Source organism: Ranitomeya variabilis, chromosome 4 (genome assembly GCF_051348905.1).
Source record: "Ranitomeya variabilis isolate aRanVar5 chromosome 4, aRanVar5.hap1, whole genome shotgun sequence".
Classification (NCBI taxonomy): Eukaryota; Metazoa; Chordata; class Amphibia; order Anura; family Dendrobatidae; genus Ranitomeya; species Ranitomeya variabilis.
In genome coordinates, this window is record NC_135235.1 from 744234910 (window position 1) to 744261987 (window position 27078).

A 27078-nucleotide genomic window follows, 5' to 3' on the forward strand; every position below is an offset into this window, starting at 1 on the left:
TATGTGGAGTGCGGCTCTGCAGGTGGAGGTCGGTGCTGGAGGCTCCATTATTCTGTATGTGGAGTGCGGCTCTGCAGGTGGAGGTCGGTGCTGGAGGCCCCATTATTCTCTATGTGGAGTGCGGCTCTGCAGGTGGAGGTCGGTGCTGGAGGCTCCATTATTCTGTATGTGGAGTGCGGCTCTGCAGGTGGAGGTAGGTGCTGGAGGCTCCATTATTCTATATGTGGAGTGCGGCTCTGCAGGTGGAGGTCGGTGCTGGAGGCTCCATTATTCTGTATGTGGAGTGCGGCTCTGCGGGTGGAGGTCGGTGCTGGAGGCTCCATTATTCTCTATGTGGAGTGCGGCTCTGCGGGTGGAGGTCGGTGCTGGAGGCCCCATTATTCTCTATGTGGAGTGCGGCTCTGCGGGTGGAGGTAGGTGCTGGAGGCCCCATTATTCTCTATGTGGAGTGCGGCTCTGCGGGTGGAGGTCGGTGCTGGAGGCCCCATTATTCTCTATGTGGAGTGCGGCTCTGCGGGTGGAGGTAGGTGCTGGAGGCTCCATTATTCTCTATGTGGAGTGCGGCTCTGCGGGTGGAGGTCGGTGCTGGAGGCTCCATTATTCTCTATGTGGAGTGCGGCTCTGCGGTGGAGGTCGGCGCTGGAGGCTCCATTATTCTCTATGTGGAGTGCGGCTCTGCGGGTGGAGGTCGGTGCTGGAGGCTCCATTATTCTCTATGTGGAGTGCGGCTCTGCGGGTGGAGGTCGGTGCTGGAGGCTCCATTATTCTCTATGTGGAGTGCGGGTGGAGGTCGGTGCTGGAGGCTCCATTATTCTCTATGTGGAGTGCGGCTCTGCGGGTGGAGGTCGGTGCTGGAGGCTCCATTATTCTCTATGTGGAGTGCGGCTCTGCGGGTGGAGGTCGGTGCTGGAGGCTCCATTATTCTCTATGTGGAGTGCGGATGTAGGTAGGCTCCATTATTCTCTATGTGGAGTGCAGCTCTGCGGGTGGAGGTCGGTGCTGGAGGCTCCATTATTCTCTATGTGGAGTGCGGCTCTGCGGGTGGAGGTCGGTGCTGGAGGCTCCATTATTCTCTATGTGGAGTGCGGGTGGAGGTCGGTGCTGGAGGCTCCATTATTCTCTATGTGGAGTGCGGCTCTGCGGGTGGAGGTCGGTGCTGGAGGCTCCATTATTCTCTATGTGGAGTGCGGCTCTGCGGGTGGAGGTCGGTGCTGGAGGCTCCATTATTCTCTATGTGGAGTGCGGCTCTGCGGGTGGAGGTCGGTGCTGGAGGCTCCATTATTCTCTATGTGGAGTGCGGCTCTGCAGGTGGAGGTTGGTGCTGGAGGCTCCATTATTCTCTATGTGGAGTGCGGCTCTGCGGGTGGAGGTCGGTGCTGGAGGCCCCATTATTCTCTATGTGGAGTGCGGCTCTGCGGGTGGAGGTCGGTGCTGGGGGCTCCATTATTCTCTATGTGGAGTGCGGCTCTGCAGGTGGAGGTCGGTGCTGGAGGCTCCATTATTCTCTATGTGGAGTGCGGCTCTGCGGGTGGAGGTCGGTGCTGGAGGCTCCATTATTCTCTATGTGGAGTGCGGCTCTGCGGGTGGAGGTCGGTGCTGGAGGTTCCATTATTCTCTATGTGGAGTGCGGCTCTGCGGGTGGAGGTCGGTGCTGGAGGCTCCATTATTCTCTATGTGCGGCTCTGCGGGTGGAAGTGTGTGGTGATTCTCCATTACTGGGTGTGGGGGCATTAACCTTTTCAGCACTGAGACTCTTTTGGGTGTGAACAGTGATGTTACAGCCGTGTGGACAGAATGCGGCAAAGGCTTCTTTCACACTAGCATCGGGCTCGGCCCGTCGCAGTGCGTCGGGCCGAGGTTACCGACGCTAGCGTTGTCTCCGCCGCACAACGGGGGCAGCGGATGCATTTTTCCAGTTCATCCGCTGCCCCATTGTGAGGTGCGGGGAGGTGGGGGCGGAGTTCCGGCTGCGGACCGTCGGCCGCAAAAAACGTTACAACATGGCACAACCGTCGCACGACGGTTGCGACGTGTGGCAATGCGTCGCAATGTGTCACTAATGTTAGTCAATGCAGAAAAAACGCATCCTGCAAGCACTTTTTGCAGGATGCGTTTTTTTCGGCAAAACGACGCATTGCAACGTATTGCAAAAAACGCTAGTGTGAAAGTAGCCTTAGCTGGTTCCCAAGTCCACATTAGATCCATTCAGACAACTGCAGGATGTGAGGACAGAAGCCCAAACAAGTTCTCACAGAATGCCATTATTTTTCTCCTTATTTAATAACCTGCCAAGTTAAATCAGACAGCTGGGGGCTGATATCAGGCTGGCAAGTTCCCTGGATATTGGCCCCTTCCCAGCCTAAAAATATCAGCTTTCAGCCACCCCAGAAGTGGTGCATTACATTAGATGCGCCAATTCGGCCACTTTGCCTGGCTCTTCTCTATTGCATTGGTGCGTTGGCAATCGGGGTAATATTTGTGGGAATTTGTCAGCTGGCATTAATCCTAGGGGTTAGTGTTGGAGAGACACCTGTCAGACACCCCCATTACTAATCCAGTAAGCTGAAAGACAAAAAACACTCAGAAAAATATTTCATTTTTAAAAAACAACTCCCCTACCCCCTAGTTCACCAAATTATTGAAATAATTTTAAAAAAATCCATGCTGGTTTTCATGAGTCCAGGAAATCCAACCTAGTCCAAAAATGGCATCCTGAAAAGAGAGAATTAAATGAATATATACAAGAGACAATCTTTCGTTCACCATCATAGTACAACCTATGGAGCCTTGTTCTGAGATCAAAGCATCATAGGTCACTATGGTTCTCACAGTACAGCCATTCCCCCACACAGGATAATGTTCCAACAATACCTCTATCCCCCCATACACTGTATATGTGTGACGATAGTCACTCCTCATGGACAACCCGCAAGGCTGGATGATCAAAAGGTCCGAGGTCAGGAGAGTACGTCATAGGTGATAAACAAAAATCATCAGTTACATGTCCAGGGGTCAAATTACCAGTAAGATAGTGGATCAAGCAAATGGTGAAAACACCGATTCAGAGCATGGTCCTAGGTCAGGCAGCAGTAGAACAGAGCACAGTGAAACAAGGCAAACATACACCAGTGAGCAAAATACCAGGTAATTATCTGAACCACCATCAGTACATGAATACATGAACAGACCCACCATCAGTACTTGACTACACCACCAGAACCATCATTCATCATTAAATTGATACATCACCAGAACCTCAATCAGTACTTGACTACGTCACCAGAATCACCACAAGTACCGTATATACTCGAGTATAAGCCGAGATTTTCAGCCCAAATTTTTGGGCTGAAAGTGCCCCCTCGGCTTATACTCGAGTCACGGTCAGCTGGTGAGGGGGAGAGGGCGCTGAGGCATACTCACCTAGTCCCGGCGCTCCTGGCGCTCCCCCTGCCCGTCCCACGGTCTTCGGTGCCGCAGCTCTTCCCCTGTTCAGCGGTCACATGGGACCGCTCATTAGAGAAATGAATAGGCTGCTCCACCTCCCATAGGGGCGCAGCCGCCGATTCATTTCTCTAATCAGCGGTGCCGGTGACCGCTGGCAGAGGAAGAGGCTGCGGCACCGAAGACCAGCTGTCCAGGGGAAGGAGCGGGACGCCGGGAGCAGGTAAGTATGTCATATTCACCTGTCCGCGTTCCACACACCGGGCGCCGCTCAGTCTTCGCGTCCTCTTGTTCTGACTGTTCAGGTCAGAGGGCGCGATGACGCATATAGTGTGCGCGCCGCCCTCTGCCTGATTAGTCAGTGCGGAGAGACGCCGGGACGGGACGCTGAGGAGCTGCAAGCAAGAGAGGTGAGTATGTGTTTTTTTTTTTTTTTTTTTTTTGCAGCAGCAATGGCACAGCTTTATGTGGAGTATTTATGGGGCAACGGTGCAGAGCTCTATATATAAGGCACAGCTTTATGTGGCGCGTCTATGGGGCAACGGTGCAGATCACTATATATAAGGCACAGCTTTATGTGGCGCGTCTATGGGGCAACGGTGCAGATCACTATATATAAGGCACAGCTTTATGTGGAGCATCTATGGGGCAACGGTGCAGAGCACTATATATAAGGCACAGCTTTATGTGGTGCATCTATGGGGCAACGGTGCAGAGCACTATATATAAGGCACAGCTTTATGTGGAGCATCTATGGGGCAACGGTGCAGAGCACTATATATAAGGCACAGCTTTATGTGGCGCGTCTATGGGGCCATAATCAAAGGTGCAGAGCATTGTATGGAACATCTATGGGTGCCATAATCAAAGGTGCAGAGCATTGTATATGGCACAGCTTTCTATGGAGCATCTATGGGGCCATAATGAACTGTGCAGAGCATTATATGTGGCACAGCTTTATGTGGAGCATCTATGGGGCCATAATGAACGGTATGGAGCATCTATTTTTAATTTTGAAATTCACCGGTAGCTGCTGCATTTTCCATTCTAGGCTTATACTCGAGTCAATAAGTTTTCCCAGTTTTTTGTGGCAAAATTAGGGGGGTCGTCTTATACTCGGGTCGGCTTATACTCGAGTATATACGGTATATGAATACATGACCAGAACCAAGATTACTTGAATACAAGAACGAAGCTTAGTACAATAATTGTAATATAAATTCAGCCCCATAAACCACTGTATTGCATGAATTTACAACCCTACAACATCCAGTATGTCCTTAAAAATGGTAAGAAGATACGTTACTATTATTATTTATTTATATAGAACCATTAATTCCATGGTGCTGTACATGAGAAAAGGGGTTACATACAGGGTTATAGATATCGTTAACAGTAAACAAATTTACAATGACAGACTGGTACGGAGGGGAAAGGACCCTGTCCTTGCGGACTTACATTCTTCGGGATAATGGGGAAGAGACAGGAGGTCGGGGTGCTGCAGCACTGGTGGTTGGTGAGGCGGCAGCTCTGGTGGTTGGTGAGGCGGCAGCTCTGGTGGTTGGTGAGGCGGCAGCTCTGGTGGTTGGTGAGGCGGCAGCTCTGGTGGTTGGTGAGGCGGCAGCTCTGGTGGTTGGTGAGGTGGCAGAATGGTTATTGCAGGCTGTAGGCTTTCCTGAAGAGATGGGTTTTCAGGTTCCGTCTGAGGGATCCGAGGGTGGTGGATAATCGGACGTGTTGAGGCGTGGAATTCCAGAGGATGGGGGATATTCGGGAGAAATCTTGGAGGCGGTTGTGTGAGGAACGAATAAGTGTGGAGGAGAGTAGGAGGTCTTGGGAGGATCAAAGATTACGTGAGGGAAGATAGTGGGAGTTTAGTTCAGAGATATAGGGAGGGGACAGGTTGTGGATGACTTTGTAGATCAGTGTTAGTAGTTTGAACTGGATTTGTTTTGGAATTTGGAGCCAGTGGAGGGATTTGCAGAGGGGAGAAGCAGGGGAGTAGTGAGGAGAGAGGTGGATTAGCCGAGAAGCAGAGTTGAGGACAGACTGGAGTGGTGCAAGAGAGTTAACTGGGAGGCCACAGAAGAGGGTGTTGCAGTATTCGAGACGGGAGTACATGGAGTTGTTATTAGCAGCCATCATCATACTGCGGACCATACAATGATAATTTGCATCCAGGTATCTTATGGATTACATCTTCTCTGGAGGTCTTCTTTGTTTCAATCTCCATCTTGTCTAGATGACATGATGACTTTTCACAGTCACAGCTGGTCTCTGCAGACCACCATCTTCTCCACTCTTTTGCAGCACATCCTGGTCAGTCCCATCAAACTTGTGATTCCTACAGCCAATAAGTTGCTGATGCAATGGCCAACTTAGCCAATGATTGGTAGCATGGAGGAGATGTCAGTAATTCAACTTGTGTTCCAGTCCGTATAAGACTAGAGAATACAACATCTACACGTTCTATCTCCTGATATGTTTCCCCTTGTTGTCGTTCTTTATGATGTTACATTGGCTCACTTTCTTCTTATTCATTTCCCTACAATATCAGATCCTCTCAGTGGACATCTTGTATATTGAGAGAAATTTTCTGAAGTAATCATCAAGGATGGATATGGACAGTGACCAGATGGCAGAGAGAATATTACACCTCAACCTAGAGATCCTCTTCCGGCTTACTGGAGAGGTGAGAGATTCTGATGACGTCACATTACATCATTCTTATCTATGGGAATAAGATGGACAGAACTGAAGAGGTGAGGACTCTGGAAATGTCAGTAGTAAGACTTATTAATTTGTCTCTCCATAACCAGGATTATACGGTAGTGAAGAAGACCTCTAGTGAGCGCTGTCGGGACCTGGTGTCTGAGGGATGGGGAAGACCCCTGAGCCCAATCACGAGGCCTCCGCCTCACCTGATACATGAGAACTTCAATGACCAGAAGATCCTAGAACTCACCTACAAGATGATTGTGCTGCTGACTGGAGAGGTGACACTGCTGGGAATGCTGGGACATTACACAGTAACGCTATGAAGGAATCGGGGGGATGACGGTATTATTGTATGTGTCAGGTTCCTATAAGGTGTCAGGATGTCTCCGTCTATTTCTCCATGGATGAGTGGGAGTATTTAGAAGGACACAAAGATCTGTACAAGAATGTCATGATGGAGGTTCCCCAGCCCCTCACATCACCAGGTAATAGACAGGACTAAATACACACGGCCTATAATTATCTGTATTTAAAGAATGAATTCAGTCCCTGTATGTGTTTCCTCCAGATCTATCGAGGATGAGGACAACACCAGAGAGATGTCCCCGTCCTCTTCTTCCACAGGACTGTAAGCAAGAAGATCCCAATGTTCCTCAGGATCATCAGGTAGATGGAGAGAAGGAGTCATGAGATCTCCCCTATGATGTGTAGATGGCTGTGAAGGTCTTGTGCTCAGTATTGTTTTATCCCCCAGTATTATATGTTTTATACTTGTGTAATGAGAACGGTGGAGATGGCAGGATTAGAGCTGATCATAGATGTGACTTCTCCATCTGTTGGTGACTTTTACAATGTTTGTTTCAGGGTGAAGATCTGACCCATATTAATACTACAGAGACATATGTGAGGGGTGATGAGCGGTGTAAAGAGGAGATTCCTACATATGACTACCCAGGTGAGTAGTAACCACTAAATGCAGAGAAGTCACAGATTCTTCTCAGTCCCCGGCTGTGGCTACTTTATCAGTCGTGTAGTTCTTTTAAATCCCATAGTTTTTATTAAAGCATATGACACGCCAGTAACACAGTCTGATGCAATTTCCAGACAGGTACAATGAATACAAAACCTATTAATACAATTTCATTTTATGAAAACAACTCACTTACCCCTGCCGGGTTCCCCTGTATAAATGGAAATCCCCCGACAAGAGCCCATTTACCCTTATCCTGGCTCTTGTAGACGCATATAACAATTGCACCCATCCTATAAATCTCTCGCCAAAACCCATAGCCTTCATGACCGCCCACAAATACTGCCACTCCACACTATCAAATGCCTTAGTGTTAGACACCACAACCCTCCGACCCATATTGTCCGCCTTTACCTGCATATTAAGAAATAATCGTCTAAGATTACATGCGGTAGAACTATTGGGCATAAATCCAGATTGGTCCTCGTGTATTAGTGTCGTTATCACCTTGTTAAGATGATTAGCCAATATCTTGGCCAAGATTTTAATATCTATCGTTAATAACGAAATTGGGCGATAAGAAGCCGGATCCTTACCCTGTTCTTGCAACACTACAATTATTGCCTCACGCATGGTCCACGGCAACTCCCCCTCCACCAGACCAGCACCCTACACCTCCAACAAAGCGGGAAGCAATACCTCTTTATATTTTTTTATACACCTTCCCCGGAATCCCATCCACCCCTGGGGCTTTATCATTGGGCATAGAGGCCAGTGCAGCATCAAGCTCCTCAAGAAGACCCCGATCTGCCTCTGAGAGTCTGGGGAGCTGTACCTCTGCCAAGAAACCATCCACCTCCTCCATCGTTGGCTGTACCCGCGATTTATAAAGATCCGAGTAATACTCCATCATCACCTCCAAAATTGCTTTGCAACCAGTATGGTCCTTCCCTTCCTTTCTCTTCAAAGCGACTATATGTGTGGAGTCTCTCTGAGCCGCCACTATTCTAGAAAGAAGATGACCTGCCTTGTCCCCCTCCTCAAAGTATTTAGCAGTTTGAAGCATTTTCCTACGTTTCGCCTTTTCCATTGCCATCTGACATACTCTATTCTGCGCTACCTTCTACCTTCCCTGTGCTTCTGGGGACTGATCGTTGATTAATGCCTCCTCCGCCTCCTCCAGCTCTCGTCATCATCTGATCCTTCCTGCCCGTTTCTACCTTGACTCGGGATATCTCTTTATTGCAGAGCCCTCTGAAATAAGCCTTAATAGCTTCCCATACCGTCAATACCGAAGCCGACCCAGCATTAATTTTAAAATATTCCTTAATGTCCCCCCAATGTGTCCATCTAAGTCAATGAGGTGTAGCCAAAACGGATTCAGCCTCCACATGCAACCCCTAGCAGGTACAGATCCCACTCCCTCAAGTATCACACTCATGGGGGAATGATCCAAAATTGTTCTAGCCATCAGGGCCGGCGTTAGGGGCAGGCAGACTAGGCAGTTGCCCTCTGCCCTAGGGGCCCCCAGCCAGGGGCGGACATACCACCGATGCCACTTCTCTGGGGCCGAGAGGTGGAGGGTGGTCCCTGCAGGCAGGCCCAGTATCATGTAGCATCGGGCCCCTCTCACTCCCTCCTGTAATCATGCCAACATCAGCTGGGGAGAGAACGGCACGGAGTGCAGAGGTTCAAAAGGGGGGCGTGTCATGCAGGGAGAGACACTGGCCAATGAACACTTTCCTCACCAGACTGAGGAGAGCGCTCATTGGCTGCTGTCTCTGTTCTCCAGCATGGCTGTCATGGTTCCCAATGGCAGGGGAACGTCAGGACACATAGAAAAACGGACAAGCTCTCGGGTGATGGAAACTAGAGCTGACCACGATGCTAAACCTACCACACAACTAATAGTAGCCAGGGAACGTACCTACGTTTTTGCTAGACGTCTCGCACCAGCCGGAGAACTAACTACCCCTGGTAGATGAAACATAGTCCTGGCTTGCCTCCAGAGAAAATCCCCACAGGAGATAGTAGCCCCCCACATATAATAACGGTGAGTTCAGATGAAAAGACACACGTAGTATGAAAGCAGATTTAGCACAGCGAGGCCCACTAACTAGATAGCAGAAGGATACAATAGTGGACTTCGCGGTCAGCTACAAAACCCTATCAAATACCATCCTGAAGTTACCTTAAACTCATGTGCCAACTCATGACACCGGAGTGGTAACTTCAGCCCACAAGAGCTTCCAGCTGCAGAGAATCACATAACTGCAAACTGGACAAAACATACAAAAATAGACTAAGGACAAAAGTGTCCAACTTAGCTGGTCAGCAGACTGGTAGCAGGTACATGCAACAGAATGACTCTGGTTACATTGATGGCCGGCACTGGAAAGACTGAGGAGCAAGGCTAAATAGGAAACTCCCATATCCTGATAGAAACAGGTGGAAAGCACACAAGACACCAGTACCACCAGTGACCACTGGGGGAGCCAAAAACCGAATCACAACACATGGCGCCTCCCAATGGTGACTGGTGAGTACTCCCTTACAGTCAGGGGCCCCGCTGCACAGCAGTCAGGAACAGCAGTGGAGGAAGAGCAGGACTTAGTGTGTCTTCTGCTCCCTCCACTGTTCTGTTCTCGGGAGGCTGCAGCGTCTCCTTACAGAGAAGAGATGGGGGAGAAGCTCACTGCACGGGACATCACACGGACCGCACTAGGGGGGATGATATCAGTCCTGTCTGCTCTGTGCCCCATCCCCCACAGTGGGGTCTGCAGCCTTCTCCAACTGAACTGACCTCCAGGGCTCATCTGATCCCCCGATATACAAGATTAGTATGTGTGTGTATGTACAGTATGTGTGTATCTGTGTGTGTGTGTGTGTGTGCGATATAATTGTATGTATATATTTATGTTTATGTGCATGTATGTACAGTATATGTGTGTACGGTATGTGTATACTTTGTATATAACTGTATGTATATACGGTATATGTGTGTATGTACGGTATGTGTAGGTATGACAGTATGTGTGTCTGTGTGTACGGTATATGTACTATATATGCGTGTGTGTGTATCTGTGTGTATGTACGGTATATGTATGTGTGTGTATGTATAGTACTTGAATGTGTGACGGTGTATGTATGTACGTTGTATGTACTGTATGTGTATCTGTGTGTATGTAGGTATATGTATGTACTATATATGCGTGTGTGTATAGTACGTGTATGTATCATGGTATATATATGTGTATCTGTGTACGGTAGGTGTGCATGTGCGGTATATGCGTGTGTGTATGTATAGTACGTGTATGTGTGACGGCATATGTATGCGTATCTGTATGTATGTACGTTGTATGTACTGTATGTGTATCTGTGTGAATGTATGTACAGTATGTGTGTTTGAAAGTATATATATATATATTTGTATCTGTGTTTGTACGGTGTAACGGATATATATATTTATTACAAACGTACACAGTATATAGATAGAGAGATAGATAAAGATATATATATATATATATCTCTCTCCATCTCAGTGAAAAAATATAAATATTTTTTAGAGGTGTGGGGGCCCAAATAGAACTTTTGCCATGGAGGCCCTGTGATTGCTATGTATGCCCCTGCTTGCAGGGTAGTAATAATGAGGGCAATCTGACTTGTTTCTCGGAGCCCAAGGCTCCAGGGTGCCATTGCCAGATTGACATCATCATAAGCAGTATATCGGGCAGGAAGGGGGGCCCAGACACCTTTCTTGAACAGGGGCCCCAAGCTATTAGTGTCCGCCCCTGCCCCCAGCCAGTGGCGTGTCGCTAATAGCAGCACACCATGCAGCTGCTATGGGGCCCGTGAGTCAGGGGGGCTCGCCCGGTGCCAGTGAAGAAGGAGCAGTGGGTGACAGGAGGCAGGAGTCGGCTGCTGCGCTTAAAGCCTGTGCCCGCTGCTAAAGAGAAATTCATAGTCACTGCTCCCCACGCCCATAGTCACTCCCACCACTATACACTGAAGCCAGTGCCGAGAGATGGGAGGGACTATAGGTGTGGAGAGCAGTGAATATTCATTTCACTTTAAATAGGGGTCACAGTAGCCACAGCTGCAGGCTTCCTGCTGCTAGGCCATCTCATGTGCCCGCTACTAAAGGGAATGAATATTGATCTGCTGCTAAGATGATACTGTATGGGGACAGATTGATCTACTAGTGACCATTCTGTCCCCATCATTATTCCTCAGCTGGTGTAAAGAGGCCGGGAAACAAGCGATGAGTGACTTCAATATTGTCGATCTCACTCGTTTAGTGGCCTGAACTCAGCACATGTAACTACAACCGAAATGTTTCTGTGTGATGATGCAATTTGGTAGCATTTGGGGCCCCATTTTAAACTTTTGCCTAGGGCCCCACTTTGCCTAAAACCGGCCCTGCTAGCCATATGTTACCTCCCCAACAAGGTCCAACATCGGCGTATTGCCCAAGGCCAGATCTATTCTTGACAAAGAAGCGAAAGAGGACGAAAAACAGGAATATTTGTACACCCCAGTATGAGAAATCCTCCATAAATCATGCAGAGCGGTCTCCCTCAAGACAGCACCGAATGGTGTACAGTTACCACCCGACTTCAACGGCTCTCATCTCCCACTATCCCAATGTGTGTCCGGAATATTGTTAAAGTCCCCTATTATCAAAAACGGTATCCCCGGTGTCTCCTCCATTATCTCCAGAACTGTGGATCACCTTTCCACAATATGGTGGTGGAACATAAATTGAAACCAACCACATTAGACATTCGTACAATTTACAAAGTAAACATATGAATCTACCCGACTGATCTATAACCAGTTTGTGATACCCAAAAGGAACCCAACACAGATGAGGATGCTGACCCCCCTAGAGTATGCTGAATATGTGGCATGGTATCCCACCTGTACCCATCTTTTAGTCAGAAAATGTGTTCTCTCCTTCACCTTATGAGTCTCCTACAGACAGATCACTGAGTTAGCTGGGTTCACTATCGCTCCCACCTGGTGGGTAATCATGTCCCCATACCCCACTTAGAAAAGAACCTGGGAGTCCTGAGGTGTGATGTAGTATCGTGAATGACAGGGGAACCAAACTTCAGGTTCTTGGAGAGTCTGGCCTTGTAAGTGTGAAGGTTTCACGGGAAGAGGAGATCTAGGGGCCTTTCCGGGCTGGGGGGTCTGCCATCTACACCGATTAAACAAACTCTTGGTCTGAGAATTGACATAACAGGGCTTGGGAGGGAGTGAGATTCCCATACAGGGTTAAAGGCATATTGGAGTGTGAGACTGGACTTGTGCACGATGGGAGGAGGGCAGAAACTGGAATCTGTTACATAGACCACTGATATGGAACGTCCTTGTACTGCGGTGGGGGCTAGAGAGCGAGCAAGAATTACTACGGCTACTGATTTAACCCTTGACTTTCCTGCTGGGCTAAATTCTTTTGGAAACTCTTTACTATTTTCAATGCATTATCCGGAGTGGAAATCTCAATATCGGGTCTACTACAAAAAGGTGTGAATGGGCTTTTTGTTACAATGAGAATCCCAGATCTTTAAATACTACCATAAGACGCCCATAGAACTTCTCGGCAGTCCATAATATATTGGTGCCTTGGCTTCAAGGGGCACAGGGCTTACAGTCGGGAGTAGAGGCTTAGTTTCCTGAGGAGGGACCATATTATCCAACAGGGAAGTCCCCCTGTTGATCTTCAATTTGCTATATATCAACCACTCAACTTGAAGCAGGTAAATCTTTTACCAATCTTTCAATTACACTGATAATCAAACAATCTTACAAGTTTCCTTCTAAACCTAGACACTAGATTTCACTTTCAAATTTCCAGATTATAATATTTCTTTGTACTTCAAAACAATATTGTCGCCTTAAACAAAACACAGATCTACCAGCGCGTAATCTACACTGTCATGGTTCCCAATGGCAGGGGAACGTCAGGACACATAAATAACGGACGAGCTCTTGGGTGATGGAATCTCGAGCTGACCGTGAGCTAAACCTACCACACAACTAATAGTGGCCGGGGGGCGTGCCTAAGTTTTATCCCTAGACATCTCTCGCCAGCCGGAGAACTAACTAACCCTAGTAGAGGAAAAAACAGACCTGGCTTACCTCTAGGGAAATTCCCCCGAAAAGGAGACAGAAGCCCCCCACATATATTGACGGTGAGTTCAGAGGAAAAGACATACGCAGTATGAAGGTAGGTTCAGCAAAGCGAGGTCCGCATACTAGATAGTAGAAAGATACAAAAGGGAACTGCACGGTCAGCTGAAAACCCTTTTAAAATACCATCCTGAAATTACTTTAAGACTCATGTGTCAACTCTTGACACCGGAGTGGTAATTTCAGCCCACAAGAGCTTCCAGCTACAGAGAATGACATAACTGTAAACTGGAACAAAAAATGCAAACAAACTAGGACTAAGAGTCCAACTTAGCTGATCAGTAGTCTAGGAGCAGGAACATGCAACAGAAAGGCTCTGGTTACATTGATGGCCGGCAAGGCAATGACTGAAGAGCAGGAATAAATAGGAACTCCCCACTACTGATGAAAACAGGTGAACTGAGAAAGAAAACACACCCGAGTCACCAGTACCACTAGCCACCACTAGAAGGAGCCCAAAAGCAGATTCACAACACTACACCAAGAAAATACAGAGAAAGCGCAGCTATGTGCGTGCCCTCTCCCTACCAGAAACACAGAAATATGGAAAATCACTGCATTCCTCAGCGCAGAAGGGAGAAAGCAATAGCCCAGCTCTATGCCCCCCTTTCTCTGGCACGCAGCACAGATAAGGAGAAAAGAGGAGAAATCTCAAACAAGTCGTGCAGCGGTCCGCTCCCTCCTCCCATCTGCTACACAGCACTGATAAGAGCTCAATATCTTCTACACAGAAACGGATTACAGCAGTTTTCAGACTTAATTTCTACAAAACCTTCCTATGATCCTCCCTCTCCATCAACCTCTTTCCATCCTTCGTTCTTTAAGCCTCGCGCAACTCGCAGATGAGCTTCTTGACTGCCTCTTGCCCTCCCGTGACTCTACTATTGTCTTGACTTCCACGGCATCCTCATCTAACTTGTGGGGCACAGACTTTTTCTGCTTTAAGAGACGTAGCTTGACTCCCAGAATACTACGCCCTGCTGCAGCTGAGGATCGCTGGCAGCGATATCAACACTGTATTCTACAATACGGAGCCTCTCGCTCAACGTATTAGGAAAAGAGCCTCGCGCTCAATATTTCCTGTCCCTAACCTGAACACCAGTGATTAACAGACTATCCTGCCACGATATTCCAACAGACGGGAGGCGGTCTCCTAGTGAGAGCCCTCCACAGAAATACAGGTGGTCCCCTCTCGGGACGTCTTAATTACCTAGTTGGTACAATATCACAGAGGCTGCGTCTCCTATCCCTTCCTCTAAGCTGCCCCACAATCTACAACTTGCTCAATCTTTCACTCCACTTCACTACTAGACAATAGTCACGGGTAGGGTGGTTGAATGGAGTACAGTGACCGGTGGAGGAGGTGTGGTGTACACGAGGACGCGCAGGATGCGACATCTCTCAGTTGCTGGTTCAGAGCGTGGCACAGGATCGCGCTCGGTCTCACCACTCAACCGGTCACTCCCCAGACCCAAGGAGACCACAGACAAACCAATAATGGCTGAGACACTAGCAAGTGTGACACATACAAAGTATATGATCTCCACTTTCCGTGTTTGGAGGGTGATCAGTCCTCGAGGTCAGCCACTACGGGTATCATCCACAGATATCCAGGCATGGGTCCAGGGGGTCTCGGATCGCTGGCCACGCCCCACGTTGGTCGCGCCAAATTGTCGGGGTCGTCACGACAATAACCCTCATTCACCAGTCATTCCAAATTAAAGTATGAGCCGAGCATCTGGTACCGGATAAGAATGAGTCAGACAGGTAGCTGGTTCAAACTCAGTTAATGCCCGTACATCAACTTGTGTCAGCGACGGTTACAGCAACTGCGTTTATTTTAGAATATACAGTACTATTGTTTAGGAAAAGGAATGCATTAGGCGGGGTTTAAGCAGTATATGTCTAGTGTCCAGTCTTCTCTGATTTGTCCTGGCATCTCCTGGTGAATCCTCCTTTTCTTCTCATTCCTTAAGTTTCGATTTCAGAAGAAATTACACTTAACTCTTCAGACACGAAACTAGAGTAAAGGTGAACACTTGGCAGCCATCTTTAATACAATTACATGTGCAAGCAAGGGAAAAATCTTATTGTTTCACAGTATAAGATATAACAGTACAAAAAGTATATAAAGAAATATATTTTCACCTTGACACTTCCAGTAAATTAAAAAAAACAATAAAAGTACACATGTTTATTATCTCTGCGTCCATAACGACCCGACCTATAAAACTGTCCCAATAGTTAACCCCTTCAGTGAACACTGTAAATAAATAAAAGAGGAGGCAAAAACAACGCTTTATTATCATACTGCCGAACAAAAAGCGGAATAACAGGCGATCAAAAAGACGGATATAAATATGGTACCACTGAAAACTTCATCTTGTCCCGCAAAAAACGAGCTGCCATACAGCATCATCAGCAATAAAATAAAAAAAGTTATAGTCCTCAGAATAAAGTGATGCAAAAATAACTCTTTTTTCTATAAAAATAGTTTTTATCATATAAAAGTGCCAAAACATAAAAAAATTATGTAAATGAGGTATCGCTGTAATCTTACTGACCCGAAGAATAAAACTGCTTCATCCATTTTACCAAACGTGGAACGGTATAAACGTCCCCCCCCCCCCCACCAAAAAAAAAAAGAAAGAAATTCATGAATGGCTGGTTTTTGGTCATTCTGCCTCACAAAAATCTGAATAAAAAGCGATCAAAAAATGTCACATGCCCAAAAATGGTACCAATAAAAACGTCAACTAGTCCCACAAAAAAACAAGACCTCACATGACTCTGTGGAGCAAAATATGGAAAAATTATAGGTCTCAAAATGTGGTAGCGCTAAAATTATTTTTTGCAATAAAAAGCGTCTTTTAGTGTGTAACAGCTGCCAATCATAAAAATCCGCTAAAAACCCGCTATAAAAGTAAATCAAACCCACCTTCATCACCCCCTTAGTTAGGGAAACATAAAAAAATTAAAAAATGTATTTATTTCCATTTTCCCATTAGGGTTAGGGCTAGGGTTAGGGTTGGGGCTAAAGTTAGGGTTAGGGTTGGGGCTAAAGTTAGTGTTTGGATTACATTTACGGTTGGGATTAGAGTTAGGGGTGTGTCAGGGTTAGGGGTATGGTTAGGGTTATGGTTGGGATTAGGGTTAGGGGTGTGTTTGGGAAAGGGTTTCAGTTCGAATTGGGGGTTTCCACTGTTTAGGCACATCAGGGCTCTCGAAACGCGACATGGCGTCCGATCTCAATTTCAGCCAATTCTGCGTTGAAAAAGTAAAACAATGTTCCTTCCCTTCCGAGCTCCCCCATGCGCCAAAACGGGTTTACCCCAACATATGGGGTATCAGCGTACTCAGGACACATTGGACAACAACAATTGGAGTCCAATTTCTCTTGTTACCCTTGGGAAAATAAAAATTTGGGGGGCTAAAAACACATTTCTGTGAAAAAAATAAAATGATTTTTTATTTTCATGGCTCTGCGTTATAAACTGTAGTGAAACACTTGGGGGTTCAAAGTTCTCACAACACATCTAGATAATTTCCATAGGGGATCTAGTTTCCAAAATTTGGTCACTTGTGGGGGGTTTCTACTATTTAGGCACATCAGGGGCTCTACAAACCCAGTTCCTTGGGGGGTCTAGTTTCCAAAATGTCACTTGTGGGGATTTTCTACTGTTTAGGTGCATCAGGGGCTCTGCAAATGCAACGTGACACCTGCAGACCAATCCATCTAAGTCTGCATTCCAAATAGCGCTCCTTCCCTTCTGAGCTCTGCCATGCACCCAAACGGTGGTTCCCCCCCCCCACATATGGGGTATCAGCGTACTCAGGACAAATTGGATAACAACTTTTGGGGTAGAATTTCTTTTTTGTGAAAAAAAAAAAAAAAAAAGATTTTTTTTATTTTCACGGCTCTGCGTTATAAACTGTAGTGAAACACTTGGGGGTTCAAAGCTGTCAAAACACATCTAGATAAGTTCCTTAGGGGGTCTACTTTCCAAAATGGTGTCACTTGTGGGGGGGTTTCAATGTTTAGGCACATCAGGGGCTCTCCAAACGTGACATGGTGTCCCATCTCAATTTCTGTCAATCTTGCATTGAAAAGTCAAACGGCGCTCCTTCCCTTCCGAGCTCTGCCATGCACCCAAACAGTGGTTCCCCCCACATATGGGGTATCAGCGTACTCAGGACAAACTGTACAACAACTTTTGGGGTCCATTTTCTCCTGTTACCCTTGGTAAAATAAAACAAATTTTAGCTGAAGTAAATTTTTTGTGAAAAAAAAGTTAAATGTTCATATTTTTTTTTAACATTCCAAAAATTCATGGAAAACACCTGAAGGGTTAATAAACTTCTTGAATGTGGTTTTGAGCACCTTGAGGGTGCAGTTTTTAGAATGGTGTCACACTTGGGTATTTTCTATCATATAGACCCCTCAAAATTACTTCAAATGTGATGTGGTCCCTAAAAAAATATTGGTGTTGTAAAAATGACAAATTGCTGGTCAACTTTTAACCCTTATAACTCCCTAACCAAAAAAAATTTTGGTTCCAAAATTGTGCTGATGTAAAGTAGACATGTGGCAAATGTTACTTATTAATTATTTTGTGTGATTTAAGGGCATAAAAATTCAAAGTTGGAAAATTGCTAAATTTTCAAAATTTTCGCCAAACTTCTGTTTTTTTCACAAATAAATAGCGAAGAAATTTTACCACTGTCATGAAGTACAATGTCATGAGAAAACAATGTCAGAATCACTGGGATCCATTGAAGCATTCCAAAGTTATAACCTCATAAAGGGACAGTGGTCAGAATTGTAAAAATTGGCTTGGTCATTAAAGTGCAAACCACCCTTGGGGCTTAAGGGGTTAAACATCATCCGTCTGGAAAATCAGAGAAGCAACACCAAGACAGCGAAACCCTGGGAAATTCACAACACTGCACGGGAGTCCCCACTTATGCAGGTATCACAACACTGTACACGTGTAAGTACAGGTACACCAGTTTATGCTTCTTTCTTAGTCATGTTTCTCTGGCCTTATATAGTGATTTGCACTATGTTTAACTTTGGTTTCACCCTGCCCTTCAAGTGGCCAGCTATCAAGATAAGATGAGACCAAGATATCAGTCATACATCAGTGTTGTGAACACTGTTCTCGGACTCCCTCCTGTGGTCGTGAGTGGTACTGTGTGAGTTTTGTCTTTGGGCTCCCTCTGGTGGCTCTTTTGTTATTCTGCGGGTCTGTGGATGGTACCAGCTGCCTCGTCACCTGCTAGTCAGGTTTCCTATTTAACTCACCTGGACCTTCATTTGTTGCCTGCTGTCGTTGTACTCAGTGCTAGGTCTCATTATAATCTTGTGCGTATAAAGCAGGGCGATGAATGGAAAACAGCATTTAATACGCCCGAAGGCCATTTTGAGTACTTGGTGATGCCTTTTGGACTTTCTAATGCCCCTTCTGTGTTTCAGTCCTTCATGCATGACATCTTCCGAGAATATCTGGATAAATTTATGATTGTGTATCTGGATGATATTTTGGTCTTTTCTGATGATTGGGAGTCCCATGTGAAGCAGGTCAGGATGGTATTTCAGGTCCTGCGTGCCAATGCCTTATTTGTGAAGGGCTCAAAATGTCTCTTCGGAGTCCAGAAGGTTTCCTTTTTGGGCTTTATTTTTTCTCCTTCTGCTATTGAGATGGACCCAGCCAAGGTCCAGGCTATTCATGATTGGACTCAACCTACATCGGTTAAGAGCCTTCAGAAGTTCTTGGATTTTTACCGTCGCTTCATCGCTAATTTTTCTGGTGTGGTTAAGCCTTTGACGGATTTGACCAAGAAGGGTTCTGATGTAACTAACTGGTCTCCTGCGGCCGTGGAGGCCTTTCAAGAGCTGAAGCGCTGGTTTTCTTCGGCTCCAGTCTTATGTCAGTCAGATGTCTCTCTTCCCTTCCAGGTCGAGGTTGATGCTTCCGAGATTGGAGCAGGGGCTGTTTTGTCGCAGAGAAGCTCTGATTGCTCTGTGATGAAGCCATGTGCTTTCTTCTCAAGAAAATTTTCACCTGCCGAGCGAAATTATGATGTTGGTAATCGGGAGTTGTTGGCTATGAAGTGGGCATTTGAGGAGTGGCGACACTGGCTAGAGGGAGCTAAGCATCGTGTGGTGGTCTTGACTGATCACAAAAATTAGATTTATCTCGAGTCGGCCAAACGGTTGAATCCTAGACAGGCTCGTTGGTCGTTGTTTTTCTCCCGTTTCGATTTCGTGGTCTCGTACCTTCCTGGTTCGAAGAACGTGAAGGCTGATGCTCTTTCTAGGAGTTTTGTGCCTGACTCTCCTGGAGTTTCAGAGCCGGCTGGCATCCTCAGAGAGGGGGTGATTTTGTCTGCCATTTCCCCAGATTTGCGACGGGTGTTACAGGAATTTCAGGCGGATAGACCTGACCGTTGTCCACCAGAGAGACTGTTTGTCCCAGATAGATGGACCAGCAGAGTTATTTCCGAGGTGCATTCTTCGGTGTTGGCGGGTCATCCTGGGATTTTCGGTACCAGAGATTTGGTGGCTAGGTCCTTCTGGTGGCCTTCCTTGTCGCGGGATGTGCGTTCCTTTGTGCAGTCCTGTGGGATTTGTGCTCGGGCTAAGCCTTGCTGTTCTCGTTCCAGTGGATTGCTTTTGCCCTTGCCTGTTCCAAAGAGGCCTTGGACGCATATTTCCATGGATTTTATTTCGGATCTTCCAGTCTCTCAGAGAATGTCTGTCATCTGGGTGGTTTGTGATCGTTTTTCTAAGATGGTCCATTTGGTGCCCTTGCCTAAGTTGCCTTCCTCCTCCGATTTGGTTCCGCTGTTTTTTCAGAATGTGGTTCGGTTGCACGGCATCCCTGAAAACATTGTGTCTGACAGAGGATCCCAGTTTGTGTCCAGATTTTGGCGGTCCTTTTGTGCTAAGATGGGCATTGATTTATCTTTTTCGTCGGCCTTCCATCCTCAGACGAATGGCCAAACCGAGCGAACTAATCAGACCTTGGAAACTTATTTAAGATGTTTTGTTTCTGCTGATCAGGATGACTGGGTAACTTTTTTGCCTTTGGCCGAGTTTGCCCTTAATAATCGGACTAGTTCTGCTACTTTGGTTTCACCTTTTTTTTTGCAATTCTGGTTTTCATCCTCGTTTTTCCTCGGGTCAGCTTGAGCCTTCTGACTGTCCTGGGGTGGATTCTGTGGTGGATAGGTTGCAGCAGATTTGGAACCATGTGGTGGACAATTTGACTTTGTCACAAGAGAAGGCTCAGCGCTTTGCTAACCGCCGTCGCTGTGTGGGTCCCCGACTCCGTGTGGGGGATTTGGTGTGGTTGTCTTCTCGTTATGTCCCTATGAAGGTTTCTTCTCCTAAGTTTAAGCCTCGTTTCATCGGTCCTTATAAAATTCTGGAAATCCTCAATCCTGTGTCATTTCGTTTGGACCTCCCAGCATCGTTTGCCATTCATAATGTGTTCCATAGGTCTTTGTTGCGGAGGTATGTGGTGCCTGTGGTTCCTTCGGTTGATCCTCCTGCTCCGGTGCTGGTTGAGGGAGAATTGGAGTACGTGGTGGAGAAGATCTTGGATTCTCGTATTTCTAGACGGAGGCTTCAGTATTTGGTTAAGTGGAAGGGCTATGGTCAGGAGGATAATTCCTGGGTTGTCGCCTCTGATGTTTATGCGGCCGTTTTGGTTTGTGCCTTCCATGTGGCTCATCCTGATCGCCCTGGGGGCTCTAATGAGGGTTCGGTGACCCCTCCTCAAGGGGGGGTACTGTTGTGAACACTGTTCTCGGACTCCCTCCTGTGGTCGTGAGTGGTACTGTGTGAGTTCTGTCTTTGGGCTCCCTCTGGTGGCTCTTTTGTTATTCTGCGGGTCTGTGGCTTGTACCAGCTGCCTCGTCACCTGCTAGTCAGGTTTCCTATTTAACTCACCTGGACCTTCATTTGTTGCCTGCTGTCGTACTCAGTGCTAGGTCTCATTTCTCCTGGACCTTCCTTGTGACCTGTCTCCTTCTGGAGAAGCTAAGTTTTGCTTGTTATTTTGCTCATTATTTCCTTGAAAACGTGTCTATTTGTATGATGAGTTCAGTCCAGCTTGCTATGTGATTTTTTTTGCTTGCTGGAAGCTCTGGGGTGCAAGAGTGCGCCCCTCACATCGTGAGTCGGTGTGGGGGTTCTTGTATTCTCTGCGTGGATAGCTTTTGATAGTTTTTTACTGACCGCACAGACCCCTTGCTATCTTCCTCCTATCTAGTGTTAGCGGGCCTCATTTGCTGAACCTGTTTCATCTCTGCGTTTGTGTTTTCCTCTCAACTCACCGTTATTTGTGGGGAGCTTTCTATAACTTTGGGGTTATTTCTCTGAGGCAAGTGAGGTCTTTGCTTTCTCTCTAGGGGTAGCCAGTTTCTCAGGCTGTGAAGAGGCGTCTAGGTTTTCAGGTAAGGCTCCACGGCTGCCTTTAGTGTGTGTGGATAGGATCAGCGTTGCGGTCAGTATAGTTACCACATCCCCAGAGCTTGTCCTCGATATTGGTTTACCTTTCAGGTCAGTTTTGTGATCCTGCCACCAGATCATAACACATCAGACAATGGGCCATAAACCCATGGATACATAAAAAGCCCACAAGGGTTAGATAAAACCACCACAGACAGAGGTTAAATAAACCTTGTTTTACAATAACAAACAGAAACGTAAAACTGTTTGTGAACTGAAAGTTCTTTAGACAATAAATAAACCGCTCTCAAGATTGTGTCACAATGAGCATTGTCTGTCTGTAAATGTATGACAAGAACTGCTGCTCTGTAATGGTCTGTATGCATTCAGTATATTTCAATATGGACTCAAAATAGCCATTTTTATATTCACATTACACATGGTTATGAACTAGCCTAAGGATATAACAATCTATGATATATCTTTTATTTATATTTTTATATAATCATTGAATATATATTGTATTTATGGATAATGATATAGATACAAATTTTGTCCACATGTATTGTATTTATGCTAATTAATGGTTTTAAGTGTTTTTTTTATATTTTATTATGTATTTTAACTGTTTAAACTTCTACACGGATAAGCTAAGACTATATACTGAACACCACTAAGCTGCAAATAAGCTAATGAAGAACCACCAGGTCTTGATCAATTAACATAATTGATTATTCAAGTGGACCTGTGTAGACTATATAACTCTAGCAACATATAAAGTAATATCATACCTGAGGAAGGCTATTTTTAATAAGCATATAGCCGAAACGCGTTATTCTATAGATTGTTTTTTATTTTAAATAAATTACTGAAGGTTTGTAATACCCCTGCCTGGTGCCTGTTACCTGGGAGCGCTGAACAGACTGGATGAACTTTTTTTTTTTTGTGTGTGAACTCCCTTCTGAGGTGGAGAGGTATACGAAAATGGTGCTATACCAGAAGTTCAGAAAGAAAAGATGTTGACAAAATTCCCATCAGACGTTAGCAGCAGGGGGCAGCTTGCCCAACCAAGGAGGAAAGGCGAGGGAGACACACACCAGGTGCAGCAGATGCAGCGGTACACTGTCAGAGGCCTGGTCTAAGCTAATTCACCCTCACAGCATCCAGGCCCTGATATCTGGGTATTTTTGACAAGGATGAAAAAGTTTTTAAATATGGTCAAGCAATACCTGGCTGACAAAACCAGCATACTCCATAATTCCTCTGTGACCTTCAGATGTCTGGTTTTTTTATATAAAAAAAAAATCAATTTCGGTTTACTTTAAATTCTAATTTTTTTAATAAATACTTTTTGCCTTATATACCAGTTATTACACAGTAAATTGTTTTACATTTTTTTTTCCCTGTAAACTATAATTTCTCTTTTCTTGAATGACAAGTTTGAGTCCCTGCGGCCGCATGTTTTGCAACTGTTAGACTGCCGAAAAACATGGGGGGATTACCAAGTCACATACTGTAATTATTCCAGAGAAGTTTCACCATTAGTTACTCATGTTTTACTGATGAAGACATTTGTGTTTGATAATTTCAGTAGATATTATTGTCTATTCTCAGTTTTTGACTACAGTAGTTATTTCCCAAAATACTCTAAATTTAACCACTTCCAGCAGCAAGTTTTATTTTCCTGATCGGGTCCCATATTTCAAATTTGACGTGTGTTATTTTATGTGGCAATAACATTGGAATTCATCAAAGTGTAATTAGAAACTAATAGACCTTGCAAATTATTTTCTCACTTCTCTTGAATCCAGCAATACCTATATACGGTTGTATTCCACTGTCTGGGCATATGGCGGGGTTAAAAAGAGAAGGAGCGCCATTTAGCTATTCGAATCTAAATCTTGCTGGAATAATTTGGAGACAAAATATATTGGGGACGCTGTTCATGGTCACCTTGCAGCTCAATAGATGGCTACTACAAACAGGATTGGCGCGATCTACTCCGTTTTCCATATCCCAGTGATTGCCTTGCTCATCATATTCCAGGGAATTTCCTTGCGCATCATCCTTTAAAGGATATACATGGATTTGGACCTGCACAAAGAGCCCCAGGCTTGGGTCACATTTTTACCTTCTGTTCTGTAGCATGAGATGGGAAGAATATTCAGGTTGCCGGGTCAGAACCAGGAAGGCAGAGAAAATACCTAATCAGAAGATGCAAGAGTAGTCAGTAAACGGGTCCGGGTCGCAACAGGTAATTAAAACAGAAGCCAGGAGCTGAGCACAGAGGACTGAACCAGAGGAGAACAAGCTTGTATCTGGCACCTTCCAGCAGCGCTGATATTGCTGGATTGGTTTATTGAAGCCATGTTGTTTTTAAAAAGAATTTGAGCCATTAATAATGTGGAAACCTGTTTTTCCACTGACCGATGATGGACTTAAGTGGGGACTTAAAGGGACACTGTCACCTGAATTTGGAGGGAACAATCTTTAGCCATAGGGGCGGGGTTTTTGGGTGTTTGATTCACCCTTTCCTTACCTGCTGGCTGCATGCTGGCTGCAATATTGGATTGAAGTTCATTCTCTGTCCTCCATAGTACACGCCTGCACAAGGCAAGATTGCCTTGCGCTGGCATATACTCCGGAGGACACAGCATGAACTTCAATCCAATATTGCAGCCAGCATGCAGCCAGCGGGTAAGGAAAGGGTGAATCAAACACCCGAAAACCCCGTACCTATGGCTAATGATTGTTCCCTCCAAATTCAGGTGACAGTGTCCCTTTAATATCAGACGACTAAAGTTTTTATTGGTATTATTTTTGCCTGCAATACAGTTTGGTGGTTTTTAATTCAATATTTGGGAAGCAGAGTGAACAAATAGTGGCGCACCACGATCTACTCGTGCATCTTATGAGGTTTTCTATTGGCCTGTGAGCTGTAAATGTCTTGGTAAATCAATATTTTACTTAACTTGCTATTTTTACAGACAGTTTAAGTAGAAAAGTTCAAAAATATAAGTCAAGGATATTTTATTCAAAATTTGTTTGATTTTATTCTTGGCAGATGACTGTACCAGGAGACCAGAGGGACATCTGACATCTTCAATGTTTAAATCAGATGATCTTGAGATTCCACAGGATACAATTAAAGCAAATACCATTACTCCAGATATATCATCATCCCTTCACAGCGATGATCTCTCATCTGATCCTTTCAAACAGGTCATGTCTTCTGATTCATTACAGACTATTAAGGAAAATCAAAGTCACAAAATAAGCATTCAAAAAGTAACTGGTCATAAAGCAAAAAAATCATTTTCAAGTTTAGAAAATGGAGAGAGTTTTCCTTTTGAAAAATCTTTTGTAAAACATCAAAAAATTCACACAGTAGAGAATTATTATTCTTGTTCCAAGTGTGGGAAATGTTTTAATAAGAAATCACATCTGGTTCATCACCAGAGAACTCACACAGGGGAGAAGCCATTTTCATGTTCAGAATGTGGGAAATGTTTTACAACTAAATCAAATCTTCTCAAACATCAGAGAACTCACACAGGAGAGAAGCCATTTTCATGTTCAGAATGTGGGAAATGTTTTATAGACAAATCAGGTCTTCGTAGACATCAAAAATTTCACACAGGGGAGATGCTATTTTCATGTTCAGAATGTGGGAAATATTTTACAACTAAATCAGCTCTTCTTAAACATCAGAAATGTCACACAGGGGAGAAGCCATTTTTATGTTCAGAATGTGGGAAATATTTTACAACTAAATCTTATCTTTTCAAACATCAGAAATTTCACACAGGGGAGAATACATTTTCATGTTCAGAATGTGGGAAATGTTTTATAGACAAATCAGGTCTTCTCAGACATCAAAAATTTCACACAGGGGAGAAGCCATTTTCATGTTCAGAATGTGGGAAATGTTTTACAACTAAATCAAATCTTGTCAAACATCAGAGAACTCACACAGGAGAGAAGCTATTGGCATGTTCAGAATGTGGGAAATATTTTGCAACTAAATCAGATCTTCTCAGACATCAGAGAATTCACACAGGGGAGAAGCCATTTTCATGTTCAGAATGTGGGAAATATTTTACAACTAAATCAATTCTTCTCAGACATCAGAGAATTCACACAGGGGAGAAGCCATTTTCATGTTCAGAATGTGGGAAATATTTTACAACTAAATCAAGTCTTCTCAATCATCATAGAATTCACACAGGGGATAAGCCATTTTCATGTTCAGAATGTGGGAAATGTTTTATAGACAAATCAGGTCTTCTCAATCATCATAGAATTCACACAGGGGATAAGCCATTTTCATGTTCAGAATGTGGGAAATGTTTTACAACTAAATCAGATCTTCTCACACATCAGAGATTTCACACAGGGGAGAAGCCATTTTCATGTTCAGAATGTGGGAATTGTTTTACAACTAGAACAAATCTTATCACACATCAACGATCTCACACAGGGGAGAAACCATTTTCATGTTCAGAATGTGGGAAATGTTTTACAACTAGAACACATCTTGATAGACACCAAAGAACTCACACAGGGGAGAGGCCTTTTTCATGTTCAGAATGTGGGAAATGTTTTACAGATAAATCAGTTCTTCTCAAACACCAAAGAACTCACACAGGGAAGAAGTCTTTTTCATGTTCAGAATGTGGGAAATGTTTTGTGAAGAAATCATTTCTTCTTGGTCACCAAAGCACCCACAAAGGGGAGAATACTATTTCTGTTCAGAATGTGGGAAATGTTTTGTGAAGAAAACATCTCTTCTCTGTCACAATAAAAGTCTCATATGGGAGAATCCTTTTTTTATATTTCCACGGTAACGAATGGCTCAGTATTTGCTCAGGATTTGACGCAGGTAAAATCTGCACCTGAGGTCACTGGCAGGTCACCTGCATTTTTTACATGTGTATTTGATGCGTTTTTTCATTGCATATGTTTTTTGTGTCACTTGGAATAAAGCTAATTGAATGTTGGCTTCTGGGAAGGAATTAAAAAGTGATTTCCTGTTTGTAGATATATTGGGATATGTTCTCACAGTCAGTATACACTGCGGGTTGGACCCTTCATTCATCCGCAATGTACAACCTGCAGCATCCAGCTATAACAGCATAGTGGATGGGATTTCAAGAAATCCCATGTCCACTAGGCGTGCACCGACTCTCACGGCTCACCTGCAGAGACGGACATGCAGCACGTCTTTCCAAACCGCAGCATGTCAATTTATGTAGTGGAGACTCTTCGCCTCCGCTGGTAAATTTCCCATTCA

The 27078-nt window shown here is 45.1% G+C and overlaps 3 protein-coding genes across 5 annotated transcripts in view; 2 read left to right on the forward strand and 1 right to left on the reverse strand.

Moving 5' to 3' along the window:
* On the forward strand, positions 1 to 26792 carry LOC143768051 (uncharacterized). Of its 2 annotated transcripts, XM_077256712.1 has the most exons (7): positions 1 to 193; positions 5999 to 6133; positions 6261 to 6437; positions 6521 to 6644; positions 6728 to 6825; positions 7024 to 7114; positions 24850 to 26792. In XM_077256712.1, the coding sequence occupies exons 2-7, from the start codon at positions 6056 to 6058 to the stop codon at positions 26559 to 26561; spliced, it is 2280 nt and encodes a 759-aa protein (XP_077112827.1). In that variant the 5' UTR covers positions 1 to 193; positions 5999 to 6055; the 3' UTR covers positions 26562 to 26792. The 2 variants fall into 2 exon arrangements, with proteins under 2 accessions (XP_077112827.1, XP_077112828.1); XM_077256713.1 differs by lacking the exon at positions 1 to 193 and having other exon boundaries at positions 5870 to 6133.
* The window catches only part of LOC143768048 (uncharacterized), an 804459-nt gene that overhangs the window by 307311 nt on the left and 470070 nt on the right, over positions 1 to 27078 (reverse strand). The window lies entirely within an intron of this gene.
* LOC143767103 (uncharacterized) overlaps positions 1006 to 27078 on the forward strand; it is a 415169-nt gene continuing 389096 nt past the window's right edge. The window contains exon 1 of the mRNA XM_077255125.1: positions 1006 to 1149. The gene's annotated coding sequence lies outside the window, so the exon portion shown is untranslated. The remainder of the gene's footprint in view (positions 1150 to 27078) is intronic.